At 40.7% G+C, this 16285-nt stretch overlaps 1 protein-coding gene across 10 annotated transcripts in view; it reads right to left on the bottom strand.

Annotated features, from left to right (window-relative positions):
• RYR3 (ryanodine receptor 3) overlaps positions 1-16285 on the bottom strand; it is a 786940-nt gene that overhangs the window by 230957 nt on the left and 539698 nt on the right. For all 10 annotated transcript variants that reach the window (XM_073638993.1, XM_073639000.1, XM_073639001.1 and 7 more), the window contains 5 exons: positions 11088-11209; positions 10519-10568; positions 7816-7876; positions 4369-4607; positions 559-640 (listed from right to left, as the gene is read on the bottom strand). In XM_073638993.1, coding sequence (XP_073495094.1) covers positions 559-640; positions 4369-4607; positions 7816-7876; positions 10519-10568; positions 11088-11209 — 554 coding nt within the window. The remainder of the gene's footprint in view (positions 1-558; positions 641-4368; positions 4608-7815; positions 7877-10518; positions 10569-11087; positions 11210-16285) is intronic.

A 16285-nucleotide genomic window follows, 5' to 3' on the forward strand; every position in this document is an offset into this window, starting at 1 on the left:
TATATTATTTACACACACTGCTTCAAAACGAAATTGGTTTGATGAATTAAAATTTGATTAGAATTCTCTTTGTGTAATTGCTGCATAAAACTGGCTGTAAGATTAGCATCCCTTAAAGGGAACCTGTCACCAGAAAAAACGCTATTAACCTGCTAATGTGGGGATTATCTGCAGGTTAATAGCGTTACTAACATGCCCGGCGCCTGCACTTAGCAGGACGCTGAGGAGAGAAAATGAACTTTATTACCCCGGCAACGTTCCGGTTTCAGTCACGGGGGCTCAGTCTGACACAGTCTGTGTCAGTCAGGGCCGGAGGTGTGGTCACAGCCGCCACTCTCTATACTCCGAGCGGTGACTGAATCAGCACTACCCCCATGACCGAATCCATAAAAGTTCATTTTCTCCCCGCAACGTTTGGCTAAGTGCGGGCGCCAGTCAGCATAATAATACTATTAACCGGCAGATTAACCACATATCTGTAGGTTAATAGCGGTTTTTTTGGGTGACAGAATCCCTTTAACAGAACAATAAGAAGAAAAGAAAGATATAAAATAAAACCTTTCAACGTAGATGTTTTTTCCTGTTCCAAGGGAATACAGACTGCATAGGATCCGATAACAGGAAACTTGAACATCATCCACTGAAAAATGAAAAGAACATTTAAAAAATATTTTTAAGATGATTGAAATGATATATCTGTGGACAAATGCAGAAATAACAAAAGAAATTCCATGATGTATCAATTAGAGGAAGCGTATAGATACAGTGGGCACTTTTAGCTGTGCCCTTATAAGTACAATAGAAATGTATGAACCTACTACTGAATTCATATTTTTCACCATATTCCATGCAGAAAAAGCGTAAATTCCATCAATTCCATGGATCTTTGGATAATCATTTAATGAACATAGAAAAAATCCATAAAAAATCCAGATTCAACACCAATAAAAAAGCAAACACCTTTCAGGCACAGTCCTTACTCAGAGCAATGGATAAGGACTGTGTCTGAAATGTGTCTACTTTTTATTGGTGTTGGATCTGGATTATCTTCTGGCTTATCCTATTTTCAATAAATGATTATTCAAGGATTCATCTAGAATGAATTTACGTTTTTTTCAGCATTTAGGACTTGCCATACTAAAGGTTTCTGTGCAATTTGGATCTTTCATCCCCAGGTGAGCTGACCTTCCCTTGGCTTTTGGTTCTTAGAATATTTTATGGTTACAGCAGAAGATTGTAGATTATAAACGTCATACTATAAAGGAATTATTGTTAATTCTACACCTACTACTATGCACTATGTTTTGCACGGTGATACAAAATGGATGACTGGCAATTCCTTCTTTGCCTCTGATGTAAGATGGCTAAATACATTGAATACCGGTGGAACAAAAGCTTGTTTGACTGAATATATTTCCTGACCCCTCCATACACATGCACAATTTGCTGAGTGTGCAAGTGTTCTGTATGGGGAGAGAAGAGTAAGCGGCTGTATGCATGTGCCATGGGCTTACATGTAGGATTGGGCCTTTCATTTTATAAATCCCAAACCTTCTTTCCCCCAACATCATCCATTGGGGAAGAGTTGGGAGGTCCTAAATATACATCAAAAGTCAGTCGGTCTCGTTGAAATTGGCTGACTTTATTCTAAAACGTATGGAGGACTTTGGAGTTGTGGTTGTCGGAAATTCATCCACTTTGAAGCACTGACTTATAAACCCTATAAGGCTTATGGAAAAACAATTAGTATTTAAGATTGGAAACACGGTTGTTTTCTTTGATTAGCTTCCTTTCACAATATCCAGCTTACCAGCTAAATATAGAAGACAAATTTAATATCATTACTGCAGAATAAGGCGAAATGTAAAAAAAATGAATAATGAACAAGTCAAAAATTCCATGTTTTTCCATGTTTAAGAATACAGTGATAATGGTAATGGCCACTTTGAGCGTGCCTGTAGCAATGATATATGATCAACTATAAATCTGATACATACTGCTGGCCACCCGGAGATAGCTTGCAGCACTGTTCAAGAATAAGCACTTTTCTATAAATGACATTGCAGACACCAGCAGCTTGATCTGACTACCTACGCTCTAGTAAAGATAAATGTAATTTATGTTGCAAAAAGCATATACTTATTTCTGTGAAATATTTCGTTTTTAATTCCATATATTATATTCTAGTATAAATTAATTATTAATAATATTTTGCAAGATGTCCAAATTGTGGTCTCACGGATATAATAGGGGATCATGTGCAGAATACATTAATAATTCACATTAATTTCTCTATCTTAGGTAACTAATAGATGTTCTTAATACATGGACAATAATGTGGATCAAGCTTTTTAAACGGAAGACCAGTCATGACATATGAAAGCATTGTCATGAGGAGCACAGCGTGACATAATACCCGAGTCAGACTGCTATTTGAAAAAGAAAAAAAAAAAGATGCAGGGCTTTGATTATACATTTTCTTTCTTTAATAGCCAAGTGCATTTTGAACCATTTTACTGCTCCAATGCAACATTAAGCAACTTTTCTAACAACTTTGATAAAAAAACAAATACTTTCGGGGTATACATCTCCAATATAAACCCATGTCTCCATGTTTACAGGGTACAAATTAATAATTTAGTCTGATCCTGCAGACATGTATTACTCCATTTGCTTTGCTTACTTTTCTTACTATGGGGCAGATAGAAAACAATAATACAACACTACAGAAGCAATTTAAGTTATGGGATTTCTTGGATACCAATGAAGCGTTATTTTACAGCATGAGAGGTTCAGATAAATGAACATGGGGACAACTTGAAAACAGCCAGTGCCCTGCAGCAGATTCAGCCCAGTGACTTTATGCCACATGGTGGGCACAATAAGCTATATTTTTAAAGCATAAAAATGAATTTCATCCTAGAAAAATGGAGGAAAGGTGACTGCCAATAGTCTACACATATCCCACTAAAATAACCCAAACTAATCTACAGAATATGATTTTTGGAAAATGACAATTTTAGTGAAGACACATTTACAACAAATCATGTATATTGTGCAGGGAGAACATATTTTGCTGCACAGAACTCACAATCTGTTTTGTATCTATAGGTGCAGTTTCAAGGGACACTTTTCTCTGATGCTCACTCCTGTGTAGTGGTGAAAACATACGCAGGCGTGCTGAGGTAAGAAGAGGCTGCTCACACTGATGTGCACCCTGTCTATTTGATCTAATACTAGAGCTGCCAGAGGGCTGAGGTAAAAAGAGGCTGTCCACACTGATGCCCAGCCTGTCTATCTGATCTAATACTGGAGATACCAGGAGGCTTAGGTAAGAAGAGGCTGTTTACGCTGCTGCCCACCATGTGTTTGTAATCTAACTCTGGAGATACCAGGGATGCTGAGGTAGGAAGAGGCTGCTCACACTGCTTTCCACCCTGTCTATCTGATCTAATAATAGGGATAACAGGGGTTCTGAGGTAAGAAGAGGCCGCTCACACTGCTGCCCAACCTATATCTGATCTAATACTGGAGATACCAGAAGTGCTGAGGTAAGAAGAGGCTGCTCACACTGCTGTCCACCATGTCTATCTGATCTAATACTAGAGATAACAGGAGTGCTGAGATAAGAAGAGGCTGCTCACAACTGCAGTTTAACCTGTTTTGCTGATTTAATACTGCATATACCAGGGTGCTTAGGTAAGAAGAGAATGCTTACACTGCTGTCCACCAAGTGTTTGTGATCTAACATTGGAGATAGTAGGGATGCTGAGGTAAGAAGAGGCTTCTCACACTGCTGTCCACCATGTTTATCTGATTTAATACTGGATATACCAGGGATGCTGAGGTAAGAAGAGGCTGCACACTGCTGTTCACCCTGTCTATCTGATCTAGTACTAGAGATAACAGGAGTGCTGAGGTAAGAAGAGGCCACTCACACTGCTGTCCATCCTGTGTTTGTGATCTAACATTGGAGAAACTAGGGATGCTGAGGTAAGAAGAGGCTGCTCGCACTGCTGTCCATCATGTCTTTTTGAATGCTGATCTGCTGCTTTGAGCTGAAGATAGCTTGACAGTATGTGGTATAAATCATCTCCTGGTTACAGGAGAAGAATTTCCCACTGCACATGCAAACAGACACCTGTCCTACTAACATTCTAGGATAGGTTTCTATTGGAGTAATAAAATGGCAGCCATTTAAAATTCATAGTGATTACCTTCATGGACAAACATGCAAAATAAAGGTATTTAGGAATTTCGTTATAATGTCATTTTCTTTAGTTATTTATTGTTTTTTATTCCCAGAGAATCCATTTAATCTCCATTTTTTTCTGACCTTGGAGAAATCTGTGTGTTAAAAAAACTTACACAGCAAATCGACACCAAACTGATGACGAGCCACATGTTCAAAAATGGAAGTCAGGATTGGAAGAAGAGCCACAGTTGTGTAGTTTATATTCTGAGAGACACCTTTCATCTGAGTTCTTGAATGAGTGAATTTTCCAAGCTTTAAATTTTCCAAGGTCTTTTCTAAATCTTCAGCAGCGTTTTCAAAGAAAGCTCTAACACCAGCCTTTACCAGCTCAGAACCAGACTTCATCACTGTGCTAAATGAGAACAAACAGGTACGCTCCATTTAAAACACAGAATTGGTAAATAGAATTCAATTAAAAAGACATTCAATTAATAATGTTCAAGACATGTTTAAGTTTGTTTTTTTTTTTTTGTTTTTTAACCAGAAAAAGTGCCACTCTTGTTGGTGGGCTGTATGTGGTATTGGAGTAACGTTCCATTGAAATTAATGCAATTAATCTGCAACATCAGACACAAATCATTGAGAGTGAGAGAGAGAGAGGAACACTTTCTGCATCGAATTATCCAGCTAAAATGGTTGTATGACACTAGAAAAGTTAAAGAAGTGTGAAGGCTGTTTTATTTTATTTTTAATAAATTAATACATGTGAAAATAAGAAACTTTTAATATATCTTATTAAAAAAAATCCACTTTCTCCATCTGTACTGATTTTTCATTCTTAAAATTCTCAATTCAAGGGCAAAATATGTCTTCAATAAAAACAGATTTTCCCATTATTGAGAAAGAAGATGACAGTTGGTGCTCATAAAGATCTATGGAGAACTGTAACTACCATTCCAGGAGAACTTGTAGCAGAATGTCTGTGTCTTCCTCTAGCTCCTCCCACCCCCATAGAATGTTAAAAGCACCAACTGCCATCTCTTATCTCAGTAATGGGAAAATCTGTCTTCACAGAAGACAGATTTTACCCATAAACTGAGAATAAATTATCAGTCTGGGATGTGAAAGAAGCTATTTTCTCTTTTAAAATATAATACAAAGTTGCTTATTTTCATGTCTACTATTGATTTATGAAATACAAATAAAAAGAATGGTTGGTTACTTATTAAAGAACCGACCATGATAAAATGACTGCCCTCAGATCAAGTCCATCAAGTCTAAACTATAACCACGTGAACATAGATTATACAGTAATATACTGTATAACATTTACATTGCCTTGCAGATAAATCCAACCTTACCTTTTTAGAATTTGGTAAGGACTCTAGCTTTTTACAAAACTAATGAAATATATTACTGCAACAAGGTAGTCAACACAATGCCATATCAATCACATGTAGACACTAGAGAATAGACATCTTGTAATAAATAGCGTAACACAAAACATGGCTTGTTTTTACAAACTGCTAATCCTAAAAGGAAAGGAAAGGAAGGACACGACGACTATATGTACGAAATTCTTGGCCAATTGTTATTCAATCAGGAACATTTTAACTCCATTGACACACAGGTCATTGCTCGTACAGATGATTATTCATGGGGTAAGCTAATTTTACAGTATGTCTAAGGCTAATGGGTGAAATATCTGTTAGCTGAAAGGTTATAGAGGGTTATACAGGGGGTCTATTTTAAAAGGAACCTGTCATCAGAAAAAACGCTATTAACCTGCAGATTAACCCCATAGCTGCGGTTAATAGCATTTCTTTTGGTGTCAGGTTTCCTTTAAACATTACATTTTACAAGGTTATTTAAAATGGGTTTTCTATACAAGACAACACAAACACATAGCAACACAGCCATCTGTCAAGGCGACTGTCCAATATTATAGTGCAGGGTGCAAAAAAAATGTTTTTTGAAAAAACATAGAGACTTCTGGAGAAGAAATCCTCCCATCAAAGTTTTTATCCTCTTAAAAAAAATTGCAGTCATCATATTATATGGCACTGTGTACTTACAATTGCTCATTTTGCCTTTCTACCCAGCTAATTCCGCTGTTTTCCAATGAGATCTATGACCTCACGTGATTAAAAACTGACTAGCTGAATCTTCCTACACTCTATGAAAAAACAGGAGGTCACTTTTCTCTGCACAAGTCATCACTGCAAAAGTCTATGGCGGGGGAGGAGTGAGAAGCTGGGTCAGGAGATGCAGAGGGGAATGATAAATGCAGGGGCCAGAGACTTCCTGTTTCTACATAGATCAGAGAAAAGAGAAGAATTAGCTGGGTAGAAAGGCACAATGAGCAATTGTAAGTACACAGTGCCATATAATATGATGATTGCTATATATTAAGAGGATAAAATATTTGATGGGAGGAGGAGTGCTTCTTTAAGCACAGTTCTAAAAGAAAAAAAAATGCTCTGATTAGCAGCGAATATGTTTTCTTTAAAGTAGTTGTTCCTTCTGCGACAACCTTTAAAATCAGATGCCCTTTGCAAAAAGCTAGTTTTGCAAGCGGAAACTACAGCTAATCAGGCGTTTTTTTCCCCTGCAGCGGCTGATGCAGGGGAAATGTAACATTACATGACGACCAGTCAAATGACCAGCTATCTACAAAGTCAGATCTCCGTTGAAGTTCATAGAGTGAGCTCCCAAGTGTTAAACAATTGCCCCCACATTTAATAAAGCCCACAAAGTAGCAAACAGAGGAACTGAAAATAAAGAACTTACTGATTCTCTCAAAGGGAACCTGTCACGTCTGATAATGCCATTAACGTGCAGATATGGGGATAATCTGCACGTTCAGAGTTTTAGAATGTGCACAGCTGCCAGAGCAGCTCCTGGGAGAAAATGAACTTTATTCCTGGGGGACAGTTTTATACGTGTACTTGTAAATACTTATTGAGCCCTGTTAGGCTTTTACACTGATGCTCTTATTTTAAAGAAGTTTCTCAGCAGTAAATACATTGTTTGTAATCATGGATTGATTAAAATAATAATAGGAGGCATATCCACATCCATGCATCTTCGCGGATCCAGCGCAGATTGCTATAGAGGTCACCTACGGCTCTGGAAGCAATTTTTATCCCAGAAGTCTCAGCACTTCTGCAGACTGTAATTGGCTGCAGCAGTCAGGTGACTAGAAGAGCGCATCATCATAGAGACATCCGATGATGGGTTCTTATAGTCACCTGACTGCCGAGACCTCCGAATTGGACAGACACTACTTTCAGAGGCAGCAGTGAAGAGTGCTGGATCCGCAGGGGCACTGAAAGATGAGTATACATTCATTTATTATTTTTAATTAATCCAAGCCTAAAAGAAAATGATTTTACTGTCAGACTACTTCTGTCAAAGCAGCAAATTCTCTATGAATGCTTTGAAATGTAAAGATAATGTATGAAGTATGAGAATCTTCATTTAGTGTATGCATCTACCAGTGTGTGCGGGAAAACAGGATCATTTTCATGTAACCTATACTTCTCATTGTCAGAGATAAAATGAGATGTCAAACAGAATATAAAGTCAGAACAAACTGGAATAAAAACTCATAAAAGTACCGTGTGTCAAGCGTCTGAGCCAGAATGTGCAGGCAGCTCACCATGGTGGCAGAGTCACTTCCTGCAGTAAAGGGATGAGAGTAAACATATTAGGGCCCACATGGACGGTCAATATAGCATGTTAATTACATGTGTTTGCACTGGCTACTGTGTCAATCTTGCATTGATACACGTGACAATGGCGCACTGGTGACATGCAGTATTAGAAAGGATATGAAACATACACAACAGTGATGATGTACTACGGTATGGTACCTACAGGACAGGTCTCTCCTTATTACTTACTAACTTACTAGCTGTGATTGCTCAAAACTAGAATTTAAGAAAGGAAATTTCTTCTAATTTTGCCATTTACGTACAGGAACCTACTATATCTAGATTTTAAGCAACTGTGATCTTGATTTATTGCTGAGAACAAAAGGCTAAGCATGCTGGAAACCGAAAAGATACAAAACGACTTTAAAAAGGTGCATTAATGAGCTGTCCCTTTAGGAAACCCCATTTTAAAATTGTGGGACTTTCTGAGCCAATATAAAAGCGTGAGATTTCTTTCTGTTATGATCAGTTGTATCTGAATGAAAGCATGGCATCATGAGACACTCACTGAATTCATCTTTCACGTCTATTGACTGTTTAGGCTCACAGCTTACATAATGTAAAATGGTATAAAGAGGTGACTAGAATTGAAAACCTCAAACAGTTAGAGGGAATCTGTCAGCAGGTTTTTGCTATTTAATCTGAAGGCAGCATGGGGTAGTGGCTGAGACAATGATTCCAGTTATGTGTCACTTATTGGGCTGTGGGCTGCTGCTTCAATACAATGAGTGTTTTATCAGCAGGAGATAATCACTGCCTGGACTGATGCTCCTGTGAGCCCTGGTTCGACCACACCTCCTCCTCTGATAAGCAGCTGACTGTCAATAGACAATGTACACAGAATACTGTGGTGTGGTCGGGTTCAGCTTTCAGAGCTATTCTACATCTAAAAACTGATTATACCACAACTGCTGCAGCCAGTAAACTAAGTGACAAATTGCTAGAATCAGGGTCTCGTTTCCTAAATTATGCTGCTCTCAGACGAAGTAGCGAAAACTTGGTGACCGATTCCCTTTAAGGGCAGTGACATAACTTGAAGCATGTGGGCCCAATGCAAAATCTCTAACACCACCTTCAACTATTACAGGTCTTTAACAGTAATAGTCTTTTCATATGGGGCTAAAGGACCTTTTGCGCCCCTCATAGTATCCAGGGAATGGGTGTGATTGCAATCTCTGCATCTATTATAGTTATGCCCCTGGTTAACGTGGTTGGTTGAGATTTAAAAAAAATGGGAATATAGTAAAAAAAAAAATAATAGAGAAATGGTTATAGAAATTTCTTTATATTTTATTGTAGCGTCACTTCCAGAGCATCGGCATCCTATTTTTATAACTGCAGAGACAGAGCTTCCTGTTCAAACTGTGAGAGCTTGTTTTATATGGAAAAAGTGAGTAAGCTGCCACCATGCCTTATCCCTCTTTTGTCCAAAAATCATCTGTCAGGGAAGAGTCAGGAGGCCCCCAATCAAGCAGTTCCCTAATAACTTTTTGGTAGTATGTTCTGGGCAAACCTACACTTTAAAGGTAATTTTCACTTCAATACAATTTTTTTCCATTAATCTAAATAGGTTTTAAAATTCTGTAGTAATTTTTATTATATATATCTTTAGCATTCAGATTTTTGTTATTTTTGTCTGCTAAAGAGCTTTAAATTCTTGGAATATACATACATTTCAAACATAACATTCTGACCACCCACAACCACCACTACGGGGAGCACAAGAGTTTCCCCGTATACTATTTATAAGTTGATCTAAATAATAATAGGTCCCTCTAATGGAGCCTGCAAAAAGTCAGAATGTCATGTTTTAAAGGGAATCTGTCAGCAGTTTTTTGCTATTTAATCTGAAAGCAGCATAATGCAGGGGCATAGAGCCTTATTCCAGCGATATGTCACTTACTAGGTTATGTGTTGTAGTTTCAATACAATCAGTGTTTTATCAGCAGGAGATTATCACTACAAGACTAGGTCTCAAGTACAGGCCAGTCCGGCTAATCTCTGTAACCACACCCCCAACTTCGATTGGCAGCTGGGTGACAATGTACAGTTTACGCAAGTTTCTGCCAATCAGTGGTGTGGGTGGGGTTATACACAGCTCAGCATTCTGACCACTGCTACATCTACACTAGAGAAAACAGGGATTTTATCAAAACTAAACCAAGCAGACCAGTAAGTGATACATCGCTGGAATTAGGGTCTCTGCCCCTACATCATACTGCTGTCAAAAACCTGCTGATAGATTCCCTTTAAATTTCTGTTTATGCAGGGACTTTGAAAGAGTTGTATAAAAAAATCTGTCTATATTCACTATAAAGGAATATTATCAATTTAATTAACACAGAATTTTGGACCTAAAAAAAGGAAATGATAATAAAAGGTGGTGATTTACTTAAACCATTTCCATTTGTATTTTTTTTAGTTTCCTATATAGATAATATTTTACATAAAATTAGGTGAACTTGTGTCTGTTTACATACATTTTTTAAGATTTCCATGTGTTATTTCACACAACACAGAAGTCAAGTTACGTGCCAGTTCCATGCATTATTTAATAGAGTACCCTTGCTTGCAATTCCTTTCCTAGCCTAACTGAGGTTGACTTACCAAACAGTGATATCCTATGTCTTACAAGAGCTGCCAGTTTGCAGAACAGACTGAAGTGACAGGGAGAAGTACAGAGGAAATGAGAAAAAATGGTAACAAGTTAGGAAAAAGATGCAAAGAATAATACTGAAATTGGTAAGACACAGACGTGCAAAAGCCATACGTACATACAGATACCACATAATACTGCATTTCTTATCAGTTAATGGAAATTGTCATACAGTAAGACATGGAAATATGAAAGATTTAGCAGGACAGCTCTATGCAAACAATTTGTGATTTGCCCCAGAAGGCCTCTAATGAGAATGAGTAAAATGGTGGTCTACACATAAAATTCACAAATGTCAAATACAATTGTTGAAACATGATAAACTATGTGAATAAATTAATATATTTTCATATAGAGAAACAATAGCAATTTGACTTGACTTTAGGTTGATAATACTTTGGCAACAACCAAGAGCGCTCAATAAAGATAGATATATATACAGTATGCCAATATGAGATGAACATAAACTTTTTTTGTAATTAAATGCATCTGGAATAAAACATAAAATCTTCCTACTTACCTTGCCACCATCTCTTTCTCTTTGTTGGATGCATACCCGCTACTGCTCAGAGTTTTAATTGGGGAAGACAGAAAGTACAGGCAGTGATTCTTAAAGTACTGGTCAACTAGGGGTAAGAGAACCTGCAACATAAAACACAGGCGACTTTAAATCATTATCAATGGAGTAGATAGAAGAAAGGAAAAAAAAAAAAAGAAAAGGGAATTGAAATTAGTCATATTTTAAATGTCCAATTTGCCAACCAGGGTAGAAGGGCATAGTGTTCATTTATCCCTTGCACACCCTTTTCATGATCCTTGTTCAAATTCTCTACCCCCCTGTTCTTCACAATGGAGCTCCTTTGAAGAAACAAGTCTTAGGGCCCCGTCACACTAAGCGATGCAGCAGCGATCCCGACAACGATACGACCTGTCAGGGATCGTTGCTGCATCGCTAATACATCGCTGGTGAGCTGTCAAACAGGCAGGCTCACCAGCGATCAGGGAAGCAGCGATATCGTGGAAAGGATCGTTCCACGATGTCCTGCTCCCGTTACCAGCCTGCTGCAAGCAGGAGCAGGCTGGTAACTATGGTAAACATCGTGTTACTAAGTGCGCGTGTGCCCCTAGTAACCCGCTGTTTACCATGGATACCACTCTGCTACGGTGCGCGGGAGCCTCCGCTTACCGTAGCAGAGTGGTATCCATGATAAACAGCGGGTTACTAAGTGCGCGCGTGCCCCTAGTAACCCGATGTTTACCATAGTTACCAGCCAGATCGTTGGTCCCGCTGGTCACACACAGCGATGTGTGCTGGCCAGCGGTAGGCCAACGACCAAAAAATGGTCCAGGACACTTTGCAGCGATCAGCGACCTCACAGCAGGGGCCTGATCGTTGCAAAGTGTCACACACAGCGACATCGCTGGTGAGGTCGCTGGTGAGTCACCAAAACCGTGACTCAGCAGCGATATCGCTAGCGATATCGCTATGTGAGACGGGGGCTTTACTCAACATATTGCTGCCTAATACTAGGAGAGTTTAAATAACTAGTACTAAGCCCCCTCTAGTTCCCTCTCTGTCCAATATTTTCATGTTAGTCGAATGGTCTGCTTTTATGGAACGTCTGTCCCAATCTTCATAACTCCAGAGAACCCCTTTTTTTACACTCTTGTAGGGCAGATGGATATCAATAATGTGAGGAGTCTCTGAGAAGAGATGATCAGATCTTTTGAGATTCAAATTCGCCAGGTTCTGCAAATTTCTCCCCCAAATTTTGACTTGCAGCAAATTCACCACAAATCACGAATAGTCCCATTGCCCTGAAAAGATGTGTATAACTCTCTGAGGTCTCCTCAGTAGTAGCCAACATACCATTTAATAATACAGTGCACTGACAGACTTTCATGTTCTTTTAAATGTAAAAAAACTGTCCAATAATTATTGACCCCAAACTGATGGTGTCGCTGTTAGAGGTAACATCATACTTTTGTGACTGAGACGGTTGATGTGCCATGCATTCCATAAAACCCTCCGCTGGAGGCAAAGGTGGCCAATCATAGCATGCTTTTGGTCGTAGTATTGCCAGTGGTGGTTCTTCTACTGCTGCTAGCAGCTTCCACATTTTTAGTCGTGGTATGTTTTTTTTCTTTTACACTACCCCATCCCCATCCACACATTTTTAACAACACTATAATTAACTATTGACAATCTTTTCAACCCTACACATACAGAAAGCAAAATGTGGCAGCAGGCAACAGAATAGAAGTGGCGTGTGTACAGTTGTCAAATTGGACTAGTAAAACAAGTGTGCAAAAACAGACGTACTTTTTTTTACAAAATTCAACCTTTTTCTCAAAAATGACAAAATAAGAAATGCTAGGTAAGCACATCACCAAAAAGCCATCACCTGCAACAGGTCACGGTATAAGTGAGGATACAGATGTAAAATTTGACTAGTAAAAACGATTATAGGAAATTTTCTTTTTTACTTATTCCTCCTTCCACAAAAAGATTGCTCAAGACGTGAAAAACTCAGTACAGTCACTTGTAATAATCAAGCACAATGTCTCAATCTGATTTCATATTTTTTCAGCAAAAAATATTGTGCGGTCTTGCTTTTGCTTTCCAGTGCATTATTAAAACAGGAAAATAATGTGTAATTGTAATTCAGGACAGATAACAGCTACAACATATCACTGATCAACCACACTGAGTCTGGCACCGCTGCTGGTACCTCTCCTATTCTCTCTCCTCCCCTATCAATTGAATCTCTGTATTATTCACGGATTAATACAATCATATTCTTCAGTTATACCTCACATTATTGTCTGAAGTATTTGTCCAGTGTTTTAGTGGTTTCTCTTCTTATCTGTATTGCGGAGGCCTGAGCTCTGACAAACTCTAACTATCTTAAAATCACTCTAAAATGGCTGCTGCGTTCCCTGCCTCAGCTTTTATAAAGGCTGTAATAATACCTCCTGATTGGCTGTGCTATATCATGTGATGTGATTACAGCAAGGCATTATGGTGAAGTCCGTGCGGTTGTGCCTGAGGTCATGTGAGCCTTCTTTGACTGAAGCAATCTTCAGCAATGTGTAAAAAGATGGTGAACATTGTTTTTTGTAAGACTCATGTGAATCACATCGCATATTGTTTAAATTTGCCAGTACCTGCAAATTTCATAACATTTTTCTTGAGTTCGATTTGCATCACATTGATTTGATCATCTCTAGTCCTGAGTGGTCAAGTAGACCGTAGCCAGACCCGGTGATCAGCTGATGCCGCTTTCGTTTGAGAATGGGCCATTAAATATTTTTATAGTGTTATTTATTTTTAATATTAAATGTGAGCTGTAGTAATGTTGCAATATACTGTAATTGCATTTTCCGTGTATTTTGTGCACCTCATGAGCAAGGGGATCAACTACCCCTATCCATGCATTTATCTAAAGTGTGTTCCCAAAGGTGTGGTATACTGCAGATTTCTGTGTTGTGTATTTTATTGTAGTCATTTTCACGTCTTTAACAGTAAATTTGATAAAGGAACCAATCAGGAAAATATGGACATTTAATAATACAGCCTACTATTCACTAGGAACTAATGAACACATGTACAGGTGCTTCTCACAAAATTAGAATCAAAAAGTTAATTTATTTCAGTTCTTCAATACAAAAAGTGAAACTCCTATATTATATAGAGTCATTACAAACAGTGATCTATTTCAAGTGTTTATTTCTGTTAATGTTCATGATTATGGCTTACAGCCAATGAAAACACAAAAGTCATTATCTCAGTAAATTAGAATACTTTATAACAACACCTTGAAAAATGATTTTAAAATCCAAAATGTTGGCCTACTGAAATGTATGTTCAGTAAATGCCCTCAATACTTGGTCGGGCTCCTTTTGTGTAGCGCCGGCGTCCCTGCCCTCTGCTAGGCAGGGACGCTGTTCCCCTCACCTCTCTGCTCCGTGCCCGGCGTCCTCCTCCTGCTCGGCTGGCAGCGCGCGCTCCTTCCCGGCCACTGTGCTTAGGGCGCGCGCGCGCGCTCTCCCTCCCTCTTAAAGGGGCCGCGCGCGCCGTCCTAAGGAGTCCCCGGCCAATGGCCGGAGGACTTCACCATGTATAAGGCACCTCCTCCAAAATGGAGGTGCCCGAGCAATGTTGTTGCACTGTTCACTACTCTGCTTCAGCCCTCAGGTCCCGTCGCCAGTTACCTGCCAGATACCTGCCAGATTCCTGCCAGCTTGCTGTCTTATTCCTGCCTGATTATCTGCTACCTGCCTGCTAGTCTGAGGTCCGACGGTCTGCCTTACTACTCCTGTCAGTCTGTCTAAGGACCAGCCTGTCCGCTCACCTGGGAGCGCACTTCAGCCACCTGCCTGCTTGCCTGAGGTCCGACGGTCTGCCTTCCAACTCCTGTCAGTCTGTCTATGGACCAGCTTGCCTGCTCACCTGGGAGCACACATCTGCTACCTGCCTGCTAGCCTACCTGGAGGCTCCGCCGTCACGTGCTGTGACCACCTGCCTGTCCAGTGACTCCTGCCCGCTCACCTGGGAGCGCTCATCTGCTGCCTGTCTGCTAGCCTACCTGGAGGCTCTGCCGTCACGTGCTGTGACCACCCGCCTGTCCAGAGACTTCTGCCCGCTCACCTGGGAGCGCTCATCTGCCGCCTGTCTGTTGGTCTTCCTGGAGGCTCCGCCGTCACATGCTGTGACCACCCGTTCATCCAGAGACTCTCGCCTGCTCACCTGGGAGCTCACATCTATCATCAGCCGCCACAGGTCGTACCAACCCTTTACCCAGTGACTGCCCCGGTCACTTGCCGTGACCATCTGCCCGTTCATCCAGAGACTGCCCCGGTCACTTGCCGTGACCATCTGCCCGTTCATTCAGAGACTGCCCCGGTCACTTGCCGTGACCATCTGCCCGTTCATCCAGAGACTGCCCTGGTCACTTGCCGTGACCTCCTGCCCGTTCATCCAGAGACTGCCCCGGTCACTTGCCGTGACCTCCAGCCCGATCACTCAGAGACTGTCCCGGTCACCTGCTGTGACTTCCTGCCCGTCTTCCCTGGTCGCCACCCGCTCCTTTACAAGGACCGCCCCCTTGTATAGTAGCTCAGAGGTTCCGCCTCCCAGACCCGTTACAGTTTGCTCGGGCCATGGAACCCGGTGGCACCCAAGCTCCCTCGCTCTCGGAACTGTGTCATGAACTGTCCCGTCAAAGGTCCCAACAGGAGTCCATCCTGGGTCACCTGCGGAATGTCAATACTCGCCTGGACACTCTGACTGCTCCACCAGCAACCTCCGCCAGTGCCATGTCTCGCAATAAGGCAGTTCCGCTGCCCACTAATACCATGGTATCCTACCCCGGACCCCGGCTTTCTGCACCTCCTCGCTTCGGAGGCGACTCCGCCCAGGCTCGGGGCTTCATAAATCAGTGCACCCTGCACTTTGAACTATTGTCCCACCAGTTTAACTCCGACCGAGCCAAAATTGCATTCATCATGTCCCATCTCACAGGGGAGGCCCTGGCCTGGCTAAATCCTCTATGGGAGAGAGGAGACCCCCTGGTGTCCAACTTGCCTGCTTTTCTCACGGCTTTCCGGAAAGTCTTCGACGAACCCGGACGGAAGACCTCATCCGCATCATCACTGCTACGCCTCCGTCAGGGAAGTCTCACCGTGGGCCAATATGCCATATGGTTCCGTACCCTT

This window comes from Phyllobates terribilis, unplaced genomic scaffold, assembly GCF_046119375.1.
Source record: "Phyllobates terribilis strain yellow unplaced genomic scaffold, ASM4611937v1 Scaffold_7__3_contigs__length_470593459, whole genome shotgun sequence".
NCBI lineage: Eukaryota > Metazoa > Chordata > Amphibia > Anura > Dendrobatidae > Phyllobates > Phyllobates terribilis.